This window comes from Ylistrum balloti, unplaced genomic scaffold (genome assembly GCF_031769215.1).
Source record: "Ylistrum balloti isolate Yb309-2 unplaced genomic scaffold, AGI_CSIRO_Ybal_v1 Utg371156, whole genome shotgun sequence".
In the NCBI taxonomy this organism is placed as follows: domain Eukaryota; kingdom Metazoa; phylum Mollusca; class Bivalvia; order Pectinida; family Pectinidae; genus Ylistrum; species Ylistrum balloti.
In genome coordinates this window covers 196,042-217,087 of record NW_026782633.1, presented here as the reverse complement: position 1 = coordinate 217,087, position 21,046 = coordinate 196,042, and the positions used below count along the sequence as shown (strand labels likewise).

Below are 21,046 nucleotides of genomic sequence, written 5' to 3'. Positions count from 1 at the left end.
TATAACTTAACAGGAAATCAAGACACAAAATCACTCTTCCGAACAGGCACGCATCTTCTTGTGAATATGCTACACATGTAGCTCCTTGCCGCAAACAGAGAACTTGTGCGGGATATGCGGCAAATTATAAATATTAAATATTTTCGGAAAAAGAAATCTATGCAAAGTTGTTTTTTTTTTTTTTTTTTTTTTTTTTTTTTGGGGGGGGGGGGGGGGATTTTAACTCACCAACAATAGACAGCTCAGCTTAATCAACTTCGATAGCCGTTTCAAACCGGGTTGCGTGGTTGGAATAAAACACAACATCGACACAACAATCCGAACCAATTGCTTTCGCGGAAAGTCTGGATAGTTACGACCTCAAACTCTGTCCTGCATGTAAAAAGATATAAATCCTAGAGAGTATTTTTTTCATTTACACCATTTTGAATTGAAATATGATAATACAAGAGTTAGTTTCATTAAATTTTAGCTTATCTTATGAAAATGAATATAACAGTTTCGGCTTTCAAAACTACATGTCTATACTTGTGGAATGCCATATTGGCAACAAGTGCTGAGTTACACAGCGAGTTTTTAAAGATTCGACCAATAATTTGAATAAAATAATACATTTATTTTACTTCTGAAACCTGAATGAACGAAAGTCTGACCATTATAGTGAAAAGTATGCATAGTAGATATAATGATTACATTGTTTTCTCCTGGGGGTTTTCAAGGTAATATTGATAGTTCCGTTTAATATTGAACTCTGCCCTTTCATAAAACCATCAGCATGACATTGATAAAATGACATCCAATCCATGACAAAGTATGAAGTCATGATAACTATTGGTAAACATAAACAATTGGTCCACATGACAGATAACACTGCTGGTAGTGTTTTCAAAGAAAAGGTCATGGTGTTTGTCTTAAAGGATTCTTAATGGTGCTGTTACTTGTGACGACTACTCAAGCTCAAACTGTGACAAAAGCACAGGTATCTGATGTGTACTTTAAGAAAAAAACTTTATCTTGCGCGTTGATATAAAAATCTATGTTGAATTGACAAAGGTAAAAAAGCATAAATAATTTTACTCATAGAAGTATGTATTGTTTCCAAAGAGTCCTTATCACACGCCGAAATTAAATGTGATCGGGTCCCGAAATCCCACCATATCTTTTTCACAGCTTCAATTTGTTAATTTCCCTTCTGTTTCCTGTGATATTTTGTTTTATTAAATGCCAAAACGTATTATTGTAAATTGGTAAAATAATTTATAATAGTTCTGTCCTCATGAATATATTTTAAGCACGCCTACAGTTGCAGTAATTCCATTCTGATACATGGGACTTTATCCCGGTATCATAAAATGTCAAACTGAGCGTTATTTTACAATTATGTACCGATTTACATCAGTACGTTTGTATATGTTCAGATTTTTCCTCACTAAATCATAAAATTAAGGATTTTGCCAGAAGGTAGCAGCATTACATCGTGTGGTATCTTGGAGCCTCACCCTGTTTTGTGGTAAATGAATTAGCGCTAGTGTAAACCTGGGCGGTGTTAATATTTAAACATGAATTATAATCGTCTAGTCACATTACACATTTACTAAGAAAAACCGTGGTGGATATAGAAAAATAAGCATTTTTTAAATAAAACCTATGACATATATCTCAAAATGTGCTGGATTGTGTGGGATTACTTGTAAATGGTTTGAATCAGCAGCATAATTTATCTTTTACAGGAAGAGAGTATATGTAAGATGTGGATACATGGGTGTTGACGATCGCAACACACTGGGTTGCTGTAAAAGTGATTTGTGAGTAATTAACACCAAAACGTTAAAGATTAATAACAGGAATTACGGGTTTAGCGTCACAGTGTAATTCATATTCATGATGAAATTTGTAGAAAGTTCATGGTCAGCGTGAACGAGTTATAATTGCAACAAAAACAGAATTCGATCAATCCGGATATATCATCCCTTGGTAGTATTCCTTCGTAAACACGTCAAGGAGTGGAAATACACTTCTAAGTTCATGGCTATCAATTAAACTAGTATATTTTGCAAACAAAACTGCACATAACAAATAGAAGCCGGAATTAGAATTATTCTGTTATTTAAATAAAACTAAGTCAGAACTAGTATTATGAGTTTCCCTCTAATTTTATTCGAACAAAGCGCATTTAAACAATAACTATGCTTTTTGTTAACTTCCTGTTGAAGACCATAATTGATTTATATTTTATACAAATATAACGTAATTTTATTTATCTCGTGTCATATCAATACCGTATTTCTACTAAAATAATCTAATTTACATATATACTAGATGGACGATCCAACTATGCCATTTACTAAAGGGAGATTTGTGTTAACAAGTGCACGTTTCCATGCTGTCCCTCTCGGGGAGAGTTTATGTAGGGAAGTACGTTATTTTGTAGGCGAGTATTGACTAGCGCTGCTTGAGAAAACCATGGCGGGCAAAACGATGACCACGGTGATGGTCATTTTAGTAGTGACCATTGGGATACAAAGTGAGGTAAGTAATATGATTATTTACATATAAATTCAAATATCACAATGTGAAGTGTGAAACTTTGGGTTGTTAACAAAATGGAAAAGAAAATATATTCAAAGCAGTAATAAATAGTATAGTATTATGAGAGAATTTGAATAAATTATAATAAATATTTACAAATCGTTAATGTTATTTCCCTTATCAACATCAAACAGGTATCTTTATCGTATATTGTAGCAAAATAGACATTTGGCAATGACCACACACGATAACAAGAAACACAACTTACGATTTTTATACTGGAGTATCAGGCCAGTTTTTTTATGTGTAGTGACGTTCGTGACGTCACCATTAGACATATTTATGTCCGAAGCGGTGATACATGACAAATTACCATCACCGAAACATCTTTGATGTCAGTTTTACGATATTTCCCCTTTGTGAGATAAAATAATTATATATACTTACAATTTTTAGAGTTCAATATTTGTGTAGTACGCCCACACAAGAAAAAAATGGTGGATTGTGAAGGAATCCTTTTGAACCAGTTCAGCTAAAGATGTGTATTTCTACTTTGCCATGATATGAAAAAGAGAAGATCAGATATTCTTATTGTAGAGCTTCCTAACGTTTTTTCACGTAGGGGCCCCGATATCTCAGTAGATAGAGCTAAGAAGAGTTGTGCAGTTCGATCCATAAGCTGCATCTACCATAGTTGTATCATTTGGCAAGACATTTCCCCCATATTTCGCTCTAGAAAATAAGCCGTGGACACCAGCTTCTAGAAAGGGGCACTACCTCAGTATGATCCTGGCTGTTCAAGAGAATAAAAGTAACTAAATCAATTAAAGAATATGTTGATTGTATGTAAATTGAAAAATACATTCAAATTATACAGCATTAATGGTTTACTCTCCTCTTTCAGGATATCCCCGATGGCCCTTACAGGGATATAGTGAATGACCTTGGCTTTGTAATGAACAAGGGGCTGATAACGCCGTCATCTCAACGAATAGTGGACACAGCATTGGTAAATTAACATAAAGTTATCGAGACATATAACGTAAAAAACACATGACAGTTCAATGTTATTTTCATTGAGTAACAAAAGATAAATATGTTTCGTAAATGGAATTTGTCTTACTCAACATAATTTGCTTGTTTCGTTTATTGTGATATATTGGCCCGTAAAATGTACCTATGTATCTTTAAAACACCAGGAGAAACTTGACGAGGAATGGGTAGATGATGATATCGATGAAATGAAGAACGATTTTCTTGACGATGACTCGGACTTGGTAAGTGTGATGTTATTTTGATGCCGCTTACGTCATGATTTTTATATAGACTGGATTACCTGCCTTAGTGCCATTTTTCTCCGCTAGATTACGCTCGTTGAAACTCGTTTTTTTTCTAAGCGAAAACTAGAGAGTAAAATTAGCTACAGTAGGCAATCTAGTCTAGATGTTGTATTACCGTAACCGGAGATGAGACTGGGTTCACTTTCCTATCGAATAAGGGGTGTTATGCTGGCGCTTGCCATTCTAATGGACGTCCAGGTTCGATCTTCTGTACGGACTGGGAAAGGTGTGGAGTCACCTGTCCGACAACTTGGGTTATCCTCAGGCACTCCAACCAAAGTAAGATCTTTTGTGCGGTTTCCTCCCGGCGAACAAGAGTGTTTAGAATAAGTTGGAAAAGCTTGTTTGCAATTGCTGTAAAATAGATAAAGTTTAAAATCAATAAAAAAGTGTCAAATACAAAAATTAATGAAAATATTCATACACAATATTCAATATTAATTTGATAATTGCATTTGTAAATAAATACACTATGTGTATTCATGTAGAACATTAATGAGGAAGAGTCACATGTGGGATCACGTACCAAGAGGTTTCTACTGAACAAAACCAGTCGACTATGGCCAAAGTGTGTAATCCCTTACACATTGAATATGACAACACTAGGTATGTAACACCTCGTGTTAACTTCGACCTGCAAACATATATATCTATATCATATGTAACCCAACCCAAAAATTATCCACGAAGAATACTTCATCGACAGATACTTCCAAATTTCTATTTGTCATTATCTCACATGTATTTGTTTCCCTTTCTGACGTCGTATGACCATTAATTTTGAAGTTTGATGATTTTAATCGGAAAGAGGATATGATGCAGGACTTGATATGAAATAAAATGTTTCATTCGGTGTTTGCTAACAGAACCGGATAAGATCAGTGCGATTCATGCAGCCATGGCGATGTTTGAATATTGGACTTGTTTTCGATTTGTTCCTTGGACGACGACAACAGGTTATGACCTTGGTTTGGGACACGACAACCATCTGAACTTCGGTAAACACTCAGGGTAACGTTTTTATTTCCCTTACATTTCAGTTACCAGACTATAAATCAGATTATGTAACCTAGTAAAGATAGGGTTATGGTATGGCAATAGTGATTCCAAAGTACAGAACCCTTTGAAAAAACACTATCGCAATATTTCACCCGCGTGTCAGTTTTGTCCTGTTAAGAGTCGTCGATATTTAAAGAATAAACTACTGGACATGCAATGGAGTTAATATGTTTGTTAATCACTTTCTTGGAAATAGAAGGAAACTTGTTTTCATATCGAACTTTTATTTCGAATAGAAACTCAAATCAATCCATATTGTAGTAATATAGATTTCTTCAAACTTCAGTTTTGGATGGTTATAAAATGAAAACAAAATATAATAGAATTAGTTTAATGATTTTTTAAATGTCTCTCCTGTTCTGTTAGATGCTGGTCTCATGTTGGTATGATGTCAACAGGGAAATCAGGGCAGAATATTTCCTGCTGTAAAGGGGTATGTATAAATTGAATTGGCAATGGGTCAAAGGGCATTTAACAGTGTATTGTCTTATGGTCAAAGGGTATTTAGTATTGTATCGTCTTATTGTCATAGGGTATTTAGCATTGTATTGTCTTATGTTCATACGACATTTAGCATTGTATTGTCTTATGGTCAAATGACATTTAACAATGTATTGTCTTATGGTCATATGGCATTTAACATTATATTGCCTTTTGGTCAAAGGACATTTAGCAGTGTGTTGTCTTATGTTCATAGGACATTTAGCATTGTATAGTCTTTTGGTCAAATGACATTTAACATTTTATTGTCTTATAGTCAAAGGTCATTTAGCAATTTGTTGTCTTATGGTCAAAGGCCATTTAGCATTGTATTGTCTTATAGTCAAAGAGCATTAAGGATTTTAGTCTTATGCTCAAAGAGCATTTAACAGTGTATTGTCTTATGGTCAAAGGGCATTTAGCAATTTGTTGTCTTATGGTCAAACGGTTATTAGCATTGTATTGTCTTATGATCATAGAGCATTTAGTATTGTATTGTCTTATTGTCATAGAGCATTTAGCATTGTATTGTCTTATGGTCAAAAGACATTAAGTATTGTTTTGTAGGAACAAGGTAGGCTTGTCAAGGGGTAAATGCATATTTTGCATTGTATTGTCTAATGTTCATAGGGCATTTTCCATTGCATTGTCTTATGGTCAAAGGGCATTTAGCATTGTATTGTCTTTTGGTCAAAGGGCATTTAGCATTGTGTTGTCTTATGGTCATAGGGCATTTAGCATTGTATTGTCTTATGGTCAAAGGGCATTAGCATGTATTGCCTTATGATCATAGAGCATTTAGTATTGTTCCTACAAAACAATACTTAATGTCTTTTGACCATAAGACATTAAGTATTGTTTTGTAGGATCAAGGTAGGCTTGTCAAGGGGTAAAGGGACATTTCGCATTGTATTGTCTGATAGGTCAAGCCAGGTTTGTGACATGGCAAAAGATATTCAGCTTTGTATTTTCTTTTAAAATGAAGACAAGCTGGTACCCATAGGCATTAACTACTTGTACTTTGTACATTTACATATTGCCAACATTTCAAAAGACGATGTAAGGTAACATTTTCTCATAGGATCACGAAAGAGATGTCAAATGACCGTGACCAGGTAGAGTCAAAGAAAACCCTGCAATCTTGTGTTCTCGGTTTTCAGTCGATACAACGAGGAAGCGACAAGGCATGGCAGGGACAGCGAGTTGGCGACATTTAGATTCTAGCTCTAACCTTTCCCATAAGCTACACATATAAAGATCGTGGTATCATTTGTAAATGGATTGTAATTATTCGGCTGTGTCAGAATAAATTGTTGTTAACTTGGCCACACAGATAATGTATATTGCTATATTGCCTATTATCGTTTATATGACTAAAATCATCATTTATAAAGTCCTCCAATCCCTCCAATAATCTTTCTTTTGTATTTCACAGAACACATGTATACACGAGATCGGACACGCACTTGGCTTCAGTCACGAACAGCAGAATCCATATAGAGATGATTACGTCCGAATTAACTATGAAAACATCAAACCAGGTCTGTTCTCGCTTCCATTAGGAGCTATTAGGTCATATAAATAAAGGCTAATTTTAGAATAAAACGGATTACTTAATGGCTTAAATTTCGGTTTTGTTTCGTGTTAATCTCAGCCAGATTACATTGACGTAGTGTGATTAATAAGGAACGACAACTCTGGTTGAGATTGATAGTATTCTACGTACAATGTACACGTATCTTAAGAAACAGTCTTCTAAGCATACATAATGTATTTGGCGTTGTTCACCGTTCAATGATAATATGAATTCTGTCTCTGAATGAATTATCAGAAATGCACTTAACACCAGAATAAGATTTTATAAATGTGCTTGGATAAGAAAAACGACCATTGCGATAACACGAATGTTTATATTTCTAGAAGTCTGTAACACATCTACGTTTTCAAAACTGTGATTACAGGATCTGACGTGTGTAGAGATATAATGTACATGAATACATTTACAGCAAACCTTATCACTTTATTAGAATATACATGTAGGTATTGTAATGATTCATATCTATGCTAATAACTGTAATTTATTTTTTTTTATTTTTTACTTATCAATAATTTTTACCATTCCCCTGATTTTGTGTCCAATTTTGCAATGTAGATAACGCATACGCCTTTCACAAAGTGAAACCACATAAGAGGGCGTTGTTTCCATGGAGATACGATTATACTTCCGTGATGCACTATGGTTTAAAGGTGAGATCACATCAACATAAATCTTATTTCAGTTTTGTGTGTCTAACCAAGTTTTGTTTTATAAGTAAACAATTTCTTACAGTAATACGTTCTCACGTGCTACTGATAATGAATAATTTTCCATCGGACACAGTACATTATGTCCGAACAATGTCTGGAAATCATACAATTTAGGTCATAAACGCCCGCAACATACATTTTATGCACAATGTTGAGAAGGTGTTGCTTTTCAAACATTCACCAAACTAAGTGATAACTGACTACATTATAAGGTTGCAAACCTGTAATCTTACAAGTCATGGGTTAACAAGACTGTAACTAACCTGTATAACATAGAATTGGTTTCGGGTAAGAGATGGACACATTTCAAATCAAAGTGTTGTGGATATAGGATCAAATGAACGCAAACTACTCAATGCTAAAACCGCTTAGCAGCAGTCTAGGTAAAACTGATCAGCACTGTATATGTTTTTTAACGATACTGTTTGGTATACTAGAGTTTATTTAAGTCGTCTTGTGGTGTTTTGTATACATAATTCATAACGCTGTATATATTTACTGGCGATTTTATATGCCATTATATAGGCTTTCAGCAAGAACGGACGACCAGTAATAACTCTGCTTGATCCACATATGAAGTACCTTGTGGGAGAAAAGGATTCGCAGTTCTATTACTTTCTACGAGAAGCTGAGCATGTATATAAATGCACAGGTAGGAAAAGCGGTCATCTGTACAGGTAACTGTAGGATCGGAGGTCATGTACAAAGGTATAAAGGTAAGTAGGTTTTACATCGAAACGAAAGCCATCTGATGGCATGGATGGAAAGTGACGTGTTTAGATTAAGTGGCATGGCTAAGTATATAATGTGTACATGTGATGTTTTTATTTTCTAACATCTTTCATGTAATAAGATGACCCTAAGATTAGTATTGTGAAAACCGTCACCTAAATGTAGCACTTTGTTCACTGTGTTATCTGAACTACAATTCGTCAATATCAGTCCTCCATTATCCTCTTGCTGTTTTTCTCCTTACTTTAAAATATGAGTTTATTCCTGCATATGTTTTTTTTTCAGATGAAAAGTGTCCTAACTTTGACGCCACTTGTGCCTATGATGGTTACCTAACCTTCAGAGAAGGTCGGTGTGTATGTCGCTGTATCGCTGGACTAAATCCCGATACCAACTGCACAAGTATTGAAGGCGTAGGTGCGCAATTTCTTTGTTCTTCCTAATCGTTCTTCTTTCTTCCCTTCTGAACTCTCTCTTTCTCATTCCCATTTATTTGTTCCGCTCGTCCAAACTTGTTTTTATATGTTCATTTATTTTCTGTTTTCCCGTCATGTCAGGTGACTTACTCAGACTTGGTTCAAGTTGTTATGACTGTGCATTTTCTCTTCTTCTATAAGTGAAAGAAAAAAGGGATACCATTTAATATTAGCAAATGTACTTGCCTACTTGCTTTCGAAAATGATGGTAATAACCATTTGTTATAGACAAAACACTGAAAAACATGCTGTGGCCTTCGGGAGGTTTCGCCATCTTGAAGGTTAAGGACGTAGATTGTCCGGAGGGTTCCGAAGTAGGCTCCGTTACCCACTTCGGACAAGGAGAGCGATCATTTGACTACAATGTGGCCGGAAGTGTATCGGCAGAAGCTACTGAACTTGAATTCTGTACGTTCAGTTCTATACATTCTGAGAAGTCGACCGATTGGTCTCCTGGAGAGTACTGTGTGTCACGTGCGGGAGGATCATGTCCGGAAGGTAACGAAGTTTTTTTTATCTAAAACTTGTTATTTTGTCGTTCATTATACCATAGCTTGACATACGCTTTGCTTCTTAAAGTACATTTTTAAAATATAACACTTCATTGATTCCGTATAGGGTTTACGAATGGGTTCTTGCAGTATGCAGATGCGAGACCTCCCATTACATCCGGGACTTTACCCGACGGAAATTTCACACTCCATGCAAGGTTTGAGTTCTGCTGCAGAAGTGACGGAAATAAAGACAGTCCTATAGAACTTCCGGTGAGCCAACCGTTTCTGTTGTGGAAAAAGAATAGACAGGGTTGCCAGAAAGTGAAAGGTAACTACAATTCTGACAACCTGGTGTATTAAGCGACTGGATAATGTAGACAGCGTGGATCTGTTATATTTCTTAATTTGAATTAGAAATGACGACGTCATACGATTTTGAAATATGCAATGTACAATAATTAAACAAAGCTAAAAGTGTATGTCATATAAATGTTCCATTATACAAACATCCTTTTAGTCTTGATGAAGAATGGCATCAGGGATTGATGCGAACCAAAGTGCATTCCGAAAATGAATTCAACGTTTTATGATTTATAAAAAACGGATGATATACTTTTAATGATACACAACTTCATTAAAAAATCGTCATATTCAAGGCTTCTAATATTTTTTCAGGTACGGTTAGCTTTCCACAATATTTTGAATTCGTAAATCGGCGAATGAGACGACTAGCCACACTACAGAAACCATTACCTTTGTTAAACAGACGATACAGAAAGCTGAAGCTTCATGTTTGTCTATACTGGCCGATACAGAAAGGTAAAGGACTCGTGCAAAAGGGATATGTAGCCAGCCTATCATGGTGATATTGCATGTTGTCATCCAATCGTGGTGATATTTTATGTTGTCAGTTAATCGTGGTGCTATTTTTGTTGTCAGTGAATTGTGGTAACATTTTATGTTGTCAGTGAATCGTGGTGATATTTTATGTAGTCAGTGAATCGTGGTGATATTTTATGTTGTCATCCAATTGTGGTGACATTTTATGTTGTCAGTTAATCGTGGTGACATTTTATGTTGTCAGTGAATCGTGGTGGCATTATGTTGGCAACGTTGTATGTTGTCAACAAATCGTGGTGAATTTGTTTGTAGCCTTGAATTAGTGGTCATGCTTTATGTGGTAAGGAAGTCGTGATTGATTCTGCTAGTAATCCCCTGCGCAGTATTACCAATAACTTCAGTGCATGATTTAGTAAGAGTATTGTGTTTTTACTGAAAAAAACTCAACTGATTATGATACTACATATCATACGTGCAAAAACATATTTGTTAAGAGGATTGGTAAAGTATAGATGTTAAATACCAATCATGCACACAAAAACAAAAATGAAAAACGATTCCCTTGTTTTTCACAAATATAGTTTATAACATAGTGGCAGAGTGTGACAGTTGAATAGTTTGTCGTGTTCTGTACCTGAGACAAAGCCTTGTGACCTATAGTGACCCCTTTTTGTCCGGCGTCGACCTCCGTCCGTTGTCCGTCCGTAAACTTTTTATTTTTCAACATCTGGAAAATCCGGATATGGTGGATCGAATACTCTACATGGATAGAAGGACCTAGCCATGCTGTATCGACCTGGCCATGACCCCAGGATCTCATATTCCCCACGCTGGCTGTATCCAATGGCTCATGAACTGTGGTCTAAAAGGGTCACATTCACTCCGAGAATCTTCTCAACTACCAGATATAATAGAATCTATTTAATACTCTTCACAGATGGAAGAGTTTATATTGAAAAATTACATTTCTGAATGAAATGTCTTTTAATTCTGACAAAAGCCGCAGTATGGGATGGCAGTTGCTGATATGCACAGTTTATATTAGCATTACATGTACAATGAAGTATTTTCCATGTGAATAATATTTCTTAGATAATGGTATTGGATGATGCAAATTGTTTGGTAAATCTTATTTCGCATATATATCATCTTATTTTTAAATGTAAGTTCAGGTTGCGGTGACATCATCCATTTGACGGAATCTAACGCTGTCCAGGAACTGACGTCACCAGACTACCCCGCCTCCTACCAGCCGTTCTCCGTGTGTACCTGGGTAATACAGGTATATATATAAATACAATTTATTTACCTTTCATAATGAAATCAGACAGGTGTGCTTTATCAATTTCCTCGAAAGGAGAGCATATAGTCGCCGCTTTGTCCGTACATCCTTTCGTCCGTGCGTGCGTCCGTCATAATTTTGTCCGGAGCATAACACAAAAACCTATAACAGATATTAACATAAAGCTTCATAGGGTACTTATGTGGATAGATCTCAGCAAGGAGAAGTGCAGTGCATCAGAACCATCTCTCTCTTTTGTATGATTAAGGAGTTATTGCCCTTTTTTTATTCTTTAATAATCTAGACGGAATAACACTAAAGAGGTATCAATATGATACATAAGGTAAATATATCTTAATGAGAAGGAAGGTAGTACGCAAGAATCATAACTCTCTTATTTCCCTTGGTTATTTATCATATTTCAATTTTGTCCCATTCAGGTGGCATAACCCGTCACTGACGGTCCTTGTTTTCCATGTTCCATTAAAACTTTTAAAGGAAAATATTTAGAATTGATAAAGGTAAAGATCAGACATCCTGTTATGGAATTTGAAAGGAAAACGATATTTAAGTTTTTTTTACACACTCGGAAGACGCGATATCTATCATAAGATCTACCTTTCTGATAAATGTCCTTTCCTAAACATAAACAAGTTGTTTTCCTTCCTAATACGCATGCGTTGATGACGTCATTTCAGGGTCCTCCTAATTCAACGATACTACTAAAATTTCCGGAGTTCGAGATTCCAGCTTCGACTGTCGATCCCTCTCTTTGTCTGGATAAAATGGAGATTCGATCTTTTCTGCCTGGGCAGCCAGGGATATCGTATGTGTACACGTATATTTAAATATTTATATGTTAACGCCTTGCGCACATTATGAAGTTTGAATGCAAAGCTTTGTCATTTACAATGGATATAAATGTCATAGGAAGACAATCGCTTTGTTTACATTTTTAAATTAAGTTATCGAAATATACTGCTACTATAACTATGACACCATGGTGTTAATGCGGCTGTAGTGGTATCAACGTCACCATATTAACCTCTGAAAAGCCGATAATGTAGATAACATATAAGAAGAACTTTTCTTGTGCAATTTTTAAAACTATGTATTGAGGATGTTGTGTATCGCCTGACAGATACTGTGGTAGCGGTTTCCGGTCTTCAATCGTGTCCCAGTCAAACATCATGTCTCTCATTCTACACTCGCAGACTCCACAGGCTGGGAAACGTCATTTCCGGGCTAGCATATCCATTTCGCCTGAAGGTAAATACATACTTTCTTGTAGCACATCAAACTTTGCGAAGTCTCAAACACAAGGTTTGTGACTGGAGAGGCATTGTGGTTGGCAAGTTCAAAATGCCGTGGAAGTGAAATCGTTCATAAGACTGTGATTTACTGCTAAACGTACGAGGGACATGTATATTATATAGATACAATCGTACTGTCAGTGTTTAAAATTGCTTTAACGGAGAGATAAAAATAAACGGTAATAATTGTTGAAAATATACTTTTAGTTGGTTTATCGGTTTATTTTCAGTCGTCTTATCAAGAACAATATTGCTACAGTTTGTGAAATATTATCGACATTCTGAATTCCCGTCAATGGAACTTTGATAAAGTTCAATGATCATGTTCCTAACATACCTATATATACTGTAGATAAGGAGATGTGCTACCACCCAAGTGACAAGGGCTGGACCTACAGAGGAGATGTTAACTTCACGCATGATTTCCAGAGTTGTCTCCCCTGGCGGAACGTCACCCACTGCCATCACCACGAGTTTAGGGAAGGGTAATATTAAAATAAAATCGACTCAGATTTTTCTTATTCTACTTAATTGTTCACGTTAGTCGTGATCGCCTTAATTGGCTATGTATTTAATATGTGAAAAAGTGTTCATTAAAAAAACCTGATCAATGATTTGCGCGAAATGTAAGTAAATAGGTTTCAGTAATGTTCAAGTTTGACATCATAACGAATGTGATTAATCTGCAATACTGCAACAACGAACATACATATTTTAAAGATAAACCTGAGATCATCGTTGTTTTTTGTTTTTGTTTTTTTTTACTTACTTTTAACATTGTATATTGAAGCCAAATTGATATTTACCAACACTGAGACGAGATATGTACATATCTTATAATACAAGTGATTGGAGGCCATGCCTATTCTCTATTTGCTTGAATATTCAAACTTAAGGCAAAAAAAACGAAGGCAATATCAAGACAGAGAGTAGGAAGAAGAACTTTAGAAAAGTAAAAAAAAAAAAGATTCAATGTTTAGTCGTCTCTTGTGTTTATTCAATAACATAGCTGGTACAGTCCTCACGCTCTATCAGCAGAACAGCACGATACCTCAGTCGGAAAACCGATCCGAGGCGTATAGTCCGATGGTCTTTACACGTGATGGTTTATCGTGGTGTGGTGAATGAGTCTGTGCAATACATGTATCAGATTTGCTGTGGGTGTTATGCAGCTGACCAACTTTATGTTGTTCAGTGTCGTAGCCAATGGTTACAAGTCAAAGTCAACCCTAGCAGATGACGGGATAGTAAAAAAATCCAATAGCTACACATTTTTTTTTTATATTATTGTGTATTTTATATAGAGACCGTTTTGCTGGCCTAGACGGAAACAAATGTCGGAGTCCAGGATCAGGTACACGACCTTGGTGTTATACAAATGTTGAAGACTGTCAACGAGACTACTGTGATGTATGTGGTATAGGTAAGTAATAATGGTGTACCATGCGACGCATGTTAAAAATATTAATCTTTAAAAAGAACGTATCATTGATATACGAACCTCTATCTAATAAATGCAAAGAGAATGTTTTACGTGTGGCATATTTGATTATATCTGTAGACATTTATTTTTTTCAAATTTAAAGGTAGTGTCACCTAGGATATAGTGTGTTTGGTTGGTAGATTTCTTTCTGGTTCGATATGTCATTCGTTTGTTTCGTCTGCTTGTACAGGTATTTAAGCTTTTCAGTGAGTTTCAATTCGAGACTCATTTCATACAATCCCAATTGAAGTAAAAAACAAATTCGTAATAATTTTGAATCGCACATATCAGAAAAGTACATTTCGAGGATTTTTAATTCAAAATGTGGAGAACAATATCAAAAGGAGACCGCCGTTGTAATGACGTCACAATCGATTTCTTACTGATGAAGCCAATGGAAAGCGCTCCAGCTTATATTACAATAATGACATATACAAAGATATAGCATCAGTATTATTGAAGAGCATGCGGATTGCGTGATCAACGACTTTAATGTTTCAGATCTTTCCTTTATCTTTTTTTTTTAATGACATTGCGAAAACACGTGACAGTGGTCCGGCTAATTCGTAAATGTGTAAGTAGCGCACAACTGATATTCAGTTAAACAGACTGTTCCAGTATAACAAAACTCAAATTTGTTTCTGTTTTTTTTTTTTTTTTTTTCTTCTTTAACTTTAGGTGGATGTTTCGATATCCTTGACGACTGCACGTCTTCCCTGTCTGTTGATTCCATGTACTGCTCTCTCGGCCGTCATATAAAGGAAGGGGTAGTCGGCTGTGCACGGACATGTGGTCTTTGTGACACTCAAAACAGTGTCCCAGGTATGGATGTGTTGTGGTAATGCATAACGCAACAAATACTTTGCATACAAGCATCATAAGAACTCACGTACGATACAGTATCGTGCACAAAACTGTGCGATAGGATCGCATATTTTGTGCGGTTGGGGAAACAATGGTTGGCTGATATTACGGATTTAATATTAAACGGAAAACTCGTGCAGTTATTTATGAATAGCGATCAAAAGTTTCCAAAAGACAAATTTCAAAATAGTACTTGACATTGTATTAATTGGTCTTATTATGTATGATTTTACACCCGAGAGGGTGGCGGTGTTGTGTCTCCGGCAACAAAATATGCTCGGAAATGGGTATATACGTGTCAGATCCACATCAGTAACAACTAAATCCCAAAGCTAAGTAACAAACGATATATTTAAGATAATATATTTTTTGTTCATAAAATGATTAAAAAATGAGGGTAATACAAAAACAATGTAATTTCCTTTTTGACGGTATGAAATTTTAGATTATTCATTGCCGACAAAAAAAAAGAGACATTCATTCAATGTTTACATATAAAATGTATATAATGTGTGTCCGTACACTGGTCACATGTGACCCTTTGTAAGCATAACACTTTAAATTACAAGTTTATCTAACTATTCAGTCTGTACCTGATAAATCTACAGACGTCCAACCTATATATCAATGGCTGAATTTGGAAATATACTTAGTTATACTCTAATGTATTGAGAAAATATACGATATCAAACTCTATAAGTAATTTCTAAATTTATATTATCCACGGGAACTTCGCACATTTGTGCGATAAAACCACAAAAAAGTGCGATATCTTGTTTCGTCTAATTTTCCAATCGTGCATACACCGTTCGCATATTGTGCGTACATTGTGCAGACATCGTGCAGATATCGCACGTCGTGTAACGTTACACTGTACATGAATAAGGGTTAGTTTTGTTGTTATTTCTTAGCCAAACGACATCTTTTCCTGTTTTACTTTAAACACAACATAGAAGGAAACCCAAAAATAACCCTGGAATTTTCTTGGGATGAGAAACCTAGCTTAACACCAAATGAACAAAGAGATTGACATATATTCTTATATTGTAACAGCATCGGCCAAGCGATGTCTTAGTCCAGCACTTCCTGTTGACGCAGAGTGTAAGGATTCACTAAAGGCATCCTTCAAGGTCGGTGAGAACGTCCATTTCCGGTGTATTGATGGTGGAAACATCCGGAGCCTTACTTGTTTGACCGATGGCACATGGGCGGGCAAAGGACGTGTTTGTCAGGGTATGGCAATATTTTCGTCAATGAAGATTTGTATAACTCACATGCGCATTTATTGTTGTCTTTTATTCAGTTTGGCTCTTAGTCTTCTTAAATATAAAACAACTTTGGGCAGTCATCAATTCCTCTTTCATAACCAATAAGGTGATATTTAACTACCAAGATGACTATAAGTTGATAATATATCGTTACAGTTTGCCCTGATGACTGGAGAATATTGGGCGACCACTGTTACAAGTTTTTTCCTGACCCCGTTAAAGAACCGGAAGCTGTCACACGATGTAAAAAAGAGGGAGGACAGGTCGCCATGGTAAAAATGCCATCCGAAAAAAAATTCATTCACAATTTGTTGTAAGTAAACTAATGATAGGGTTATATTTGTACCCACGTTATCGAAACAAATGCTTGTTGCCATAAATTGACTGGTTAAATCCCACTTTTGACTAATTTTGAAAATTTCAGTTATAAAAATACAAAAAAAAAAAAACCGATTCGTTGAAACGGGAATAAAACATAAACAAAAGAAATATGGATACCTAGGTAGTGCAAGGGAAATAAGACCATGTGTTCCGAAAGAGTTAGCGTTATTTTACGACTTCCGCTATGTAGAGTTTGGTCAATCCAGGTGAGTAATGCCACCTTCTCGAACAGGAGTCGGGTTTTTAACAAGGAAACCTTCCAGTATGATTACGATTTCACGTCAAAAGCGTTAACATATTGTTTTTAGTGTCATCCTCAGGTTCTCTTTGTTTTTGCTTTCGATCTCGAAATCGCTTTCCTAAAATACACAACAGTTTTAAAAATATTTTTCTTTTTATATTCTTAATGGCATTTTTCTTTAGTGTATCAGGAACAAAGATAAAAGTGCTGTCATTGTTTACAGATTAAAGAGCCCTTCAGATGTTTGGTTAGGACTAAACGACAAACAATCAGAAGGAAGGCTAGTATGGACAGACGATACTCCACTTGATAATGAAAAATCGGATCTATACTGGAATAAAGGTACATTAGTGTAAATCAGGGGCGTGTTTCTTTAGTGTTTAAAATTGTTATCAGACAAAATCCCGCGGGATATGTTATTTAAAATTTCAGGTTGTAGGATATCTCGAGAAACAGTAGGAGAGCAGTGTGACATGGGAAGGTCGGAATGGTTAGCGTCAATATACGATGTTTGGCTCTGCTGGTATAGCCGTGGATTATTATGTCAAGAAAGGAACGTGATCTGTTTAATACATTGCTTGTGTTCCAATACATTGTGTTAAGATGGTGCATTCTTGAGCAGTAATTTCACAGGCGAAACCTTCATTTTTGTAGTGATATGGCCCCTCCAAAACATTTCTACTTCCCCTTCAGCACTTAGTTTATAGGGGATCTAGTAATCACTTTATGCGTCTAATCTTCCGCCCAAAGCTTGCGCACATACATCACGTGAGTTCATGGACAAATAAGATTAATATTTTCACCATAGTTCAATTCTACACCTGTTTTACTCTTAGCGGCCATTAGTCAAATCTAAAAATTAAACGAAAAGGTTACTTTTGACCTCGTTTTAAAGAAAAGATTAAAGTTTGTGTGCGTGATATTTCATGGAAACATATTTTACTGAAACTTAAAAAATAGGATCCGGAAGAGGTGATTTATCTGTGTGAGTCATTGATCACTTCAGTTTTATCTTTCCAGATAAAATGACGAACAGAAGAGGAAGAGATTGTGCCAAAATGAACAAGAGCGGTTATTTGGTGATGCGAAGATGTTCGGCTAGAGAAGCCTACATCTGTCAAATCCCCATTACCTGTAAGTAAACAACACTTCATTAAAATGAAAAAAAGTTTAAATGTTGATTATGATAAACAATCCTACGAAAGGCTAGAATGATGGCGTTACTCTCTCTCTCCAAAAACAACTTGCATCATTTTTTTTTTCTGTTTCATGATATTGATAATTTTATTTTACTTTATGCAATAAAGAGAAAAAGATGTTTTCAGTTGAGAGGTCAGTTGAATATATAGAAGTCCCCTGAGCAAGTCTATAAGTGAAAAAACCTTACCACAAGACGATGCATATATAAGCTGGCTTCCGTTCTTATATTTACTGTCGTATGTACGATAGACATCAGATATACAACAGAAAGTGGTATGTATGTTGACAGGATAACAAATGTGGTTAAAGTTGTTGTCGAATCAATTGTGATACGTTATTGAGAAATCCTCATCATTGATTGATATACTTTTAAAATCATTAATGTTGAACAAGTTAAGTTAAAATGATTCCGAACCATTCAGAAAACCCAAATATGTAATTTACCTGAAAACAGAATGGATTTCGATAAGAAAAATCGTACTAATCTAAAAAGACACACAGCACCTTTCATTAGAATTATTGTACAATAGAATCACAAGTGCTTTAGAAAACAGAAAATATGCTTTTGTGGAAAAAAGGCCTAACTTTAATCATAAGGCTAGTTCACCTCATCTACATTTTGACATTTCCTTCGATCAAATTTGATTTTCGCCAATCACCTCCTTGGTTTAAAAAATTAGGCGTCTATCTGTTTATTAGTCTGTCCGTCTGTCTGTCTGTCTGTTTAATTTATTATTTGCCTTTTCTGTAATACTGCATTGATGGCTTTTGAACATTCTTCATGTGAATTTCTCCTTTAAACTTTTTTAAACTTCTTCCTAATATTGTACTTATATTAACTGATCTGTTCTGTTCCTACAGTTCCGTCTAAGTGTCTCGACGATCGTTCAGACTGTGCATCACTTCTGGAAGATCAACCTGATTTTTGTAACAAATTTCGTGGATTTGCGATTAGATCATGTGCTGCCACCTGTCGGGTTTGTGAAAACTCAACAAAAAGGTAAAGAGGTAAAATATGGTGGCAGTAGTGAAGAAATGGATCTATGTAAATTTAAGATTGTTAGTTATGAACATTTCAGATATATTATCTAGATATACTGATATGAGACTATGTACTTTTCATTGTTGTTTTAATGTTATACATTAATCCAATGATTGCCTTGTTACTTGTAAATATACAATGTATCTATATCATATTTTTGCGTATTACACAAATGTGATATATACCTTGTTTTTACGTCAGATCTAGAGAGGGACATGACATCATACTTATTTTACGTAACAACTGAGACCATAGATACAGTGCGAAATTGCTTCCAGTCTGGTGTGGAAACCATGCTTTCCAAAATATTTCTTCAATTCATCGATCATTCTGGCATTTGAAAATATTCTAAGATCGATTTCCATATTGTATATCATCAAAAAATAACTTGCTGTCACAAGATCATATGTATGTGTGATACTTAGTTTGAGTAGAAGGGATGTCATTGTACTGTCGTAAATATTGCCCTGTGAAATATTCGATGTTTTGTTTTCAAAAATGATGATTTTGTCATTTGTATGTACATTATAAATATAATAAATTGTATTTTTGTACAAATATGCAGGCATGACCTATACCCATTCATTAAGAGAGAATAAAATAATGCTCTGTGAACTTTTCCCCTTAGAATGATGTTAGGTACACTTATTTGTTGCCAGTTTTCACTAATTCATTGCCCGTCTCTCATGTAAATGTAACAATACTTTACAATATGTACACTTTTGTATGCTAGCAGTAGATCTATATAAATGCTATTATATAACTTCAAAAGAAAATCTGCTTCGTGCCAACGGCGCGAATATATTTATGAGATGGGTAATGCATTTTGCAAATTTATTGCATACATTTGTAACTGTATTTTATAGGTGAATTATTATTTCATGTTTTGTGCCCTGAGAAAGTAATGGGCAGCCTAACTACTTTTCGCTGTTTGACAGAAAAAACGGTGGCTATGCCGTTGACATGCTGAATTATCATTTTTATGTAAGCGGTTGTAAGATTGTACAAAGAACACTTTGGCGAATATAATGAAATGTATGTTTTGATAATGAACTATTATTCATACTGGACTATAATACTAAATTGCAGTGTTTTATTAAAGTCTCAGGAAATACACACTCGAAAGGTATATTACCTGTTTGATGTCTTTGCAACTGTTTACTTAACTCTATTAATTTATCCACAAAATGTGCACTGTGTAGAAATCTGAAGATTTACAGAACATTAAACATAAAAGGAGCACATAAACAATTGGATATGACAACGAGACATGTTTATATCAGTCATCCCCGCCCCCTTGAAAAAAAAGATACAAACGGACTTAAACTGCTTTCACTCACTATGTTCTCGCTTACTTTCTGTTGATATACCATTTTGTATTGGAGGAATGAAATTTACCCTTAAAGTTAGATGTTATTTTCGTTAAATGTAAACAGAGTTTTACGAAGTAGTAAACAAGGTGTTCCGGAAGGAAAAACGTCTTCAGCTTCAATGACTACACCATGTTAGTTAGAAATTAAACAAGGTAAGCAACTACAGAACAACAGGCATACTTAAGGGCACCTAAATGATTTGAACTAAAATCGTAATGATCTGTTTAAATTTGATGAAGACCAAATCAAAGTTGTGCATTAATAGAAAAAAAACCCTTATTAATGTTGGAAATTCTAAAGGGATGACGTTTAAATACTATTAATTCATGCCAAATCTACAAT

The 21,046-nt window shown here is 35.2% G+C and overlaps 1 protein-coding gene across 1 annotated transcript; it reads left to right on the top strand.

Moving 5' to 3' along the window:
• Window positions 1-2,457: 2,457 nt before the first annotated feature.
• On the top strand, window positions 2,458-19,301 carry LOC132561157 (uncharacterized). Its single transcript, XM_060225883.1, has 24 exons — window positions 2,458-2,529; window positions 3,434-3,538; window positions 3,729-3,806; window positions 4,358-4,475; window positions 4,736-4,880; window positions 5,295-5,361; window positions 6,844-6,949; window positions 7,561-7,655; window positions 8,241-8,367; window positions 8,733-8,864; window positions 9,152-9,421; window positions 9,542-9,745; window positions 10,093-10,236; window positions 11,430-11,539; window positions 12,238-12,365; window positions 12,681-12,808; window positions 13,205-13,337; window positions 14,157-14,275; window positions 15,014-15,157; window positions 16,253-16,432; window positions 16,624-16,780; window positions 17,313-17,431; window positions 18,110-18,223; window positions 19,151-19,301. Exons 1-24 carry the CDS (start codon window positions 2,464-2,466, stop codon window positions 19,291-19,293), a joined length of 3,132 nt encoding a protein of 1,043 aa, XP_060081866.1. The 5' UTR covers window positions 2,458-2,463; the 3' UTR covers window positions 19,294-19,301.
• Window positions 19,302-21,046: the final 1,745 nt, after the last annotated feature.

Excerpts from the sequence above, each read along its gene's own strand:
- LOC132561157 (XM_060225883.1), top strand. The coding sequence starts at position 2,464 with ATGGCGGGCAAAACGATGACCACGGTGATGGTCATTTTAGTAGTGACC. Across the intron at positions 2,530-3,433 it reads CCATTGGGATACAAAGTGAG|GATATCCCCGATGGCCCTTA; the intron begins GTAAGTAATATG and ends CTCCTCTTTCAG. Across the intron at positions 3,807-4,357 it reads TTGACGATGACTCGGACTTG|AACATTAATGAGGAAGAGTC; the intron begins GTAAGTGTGATG and ends GTATTCATGTAG.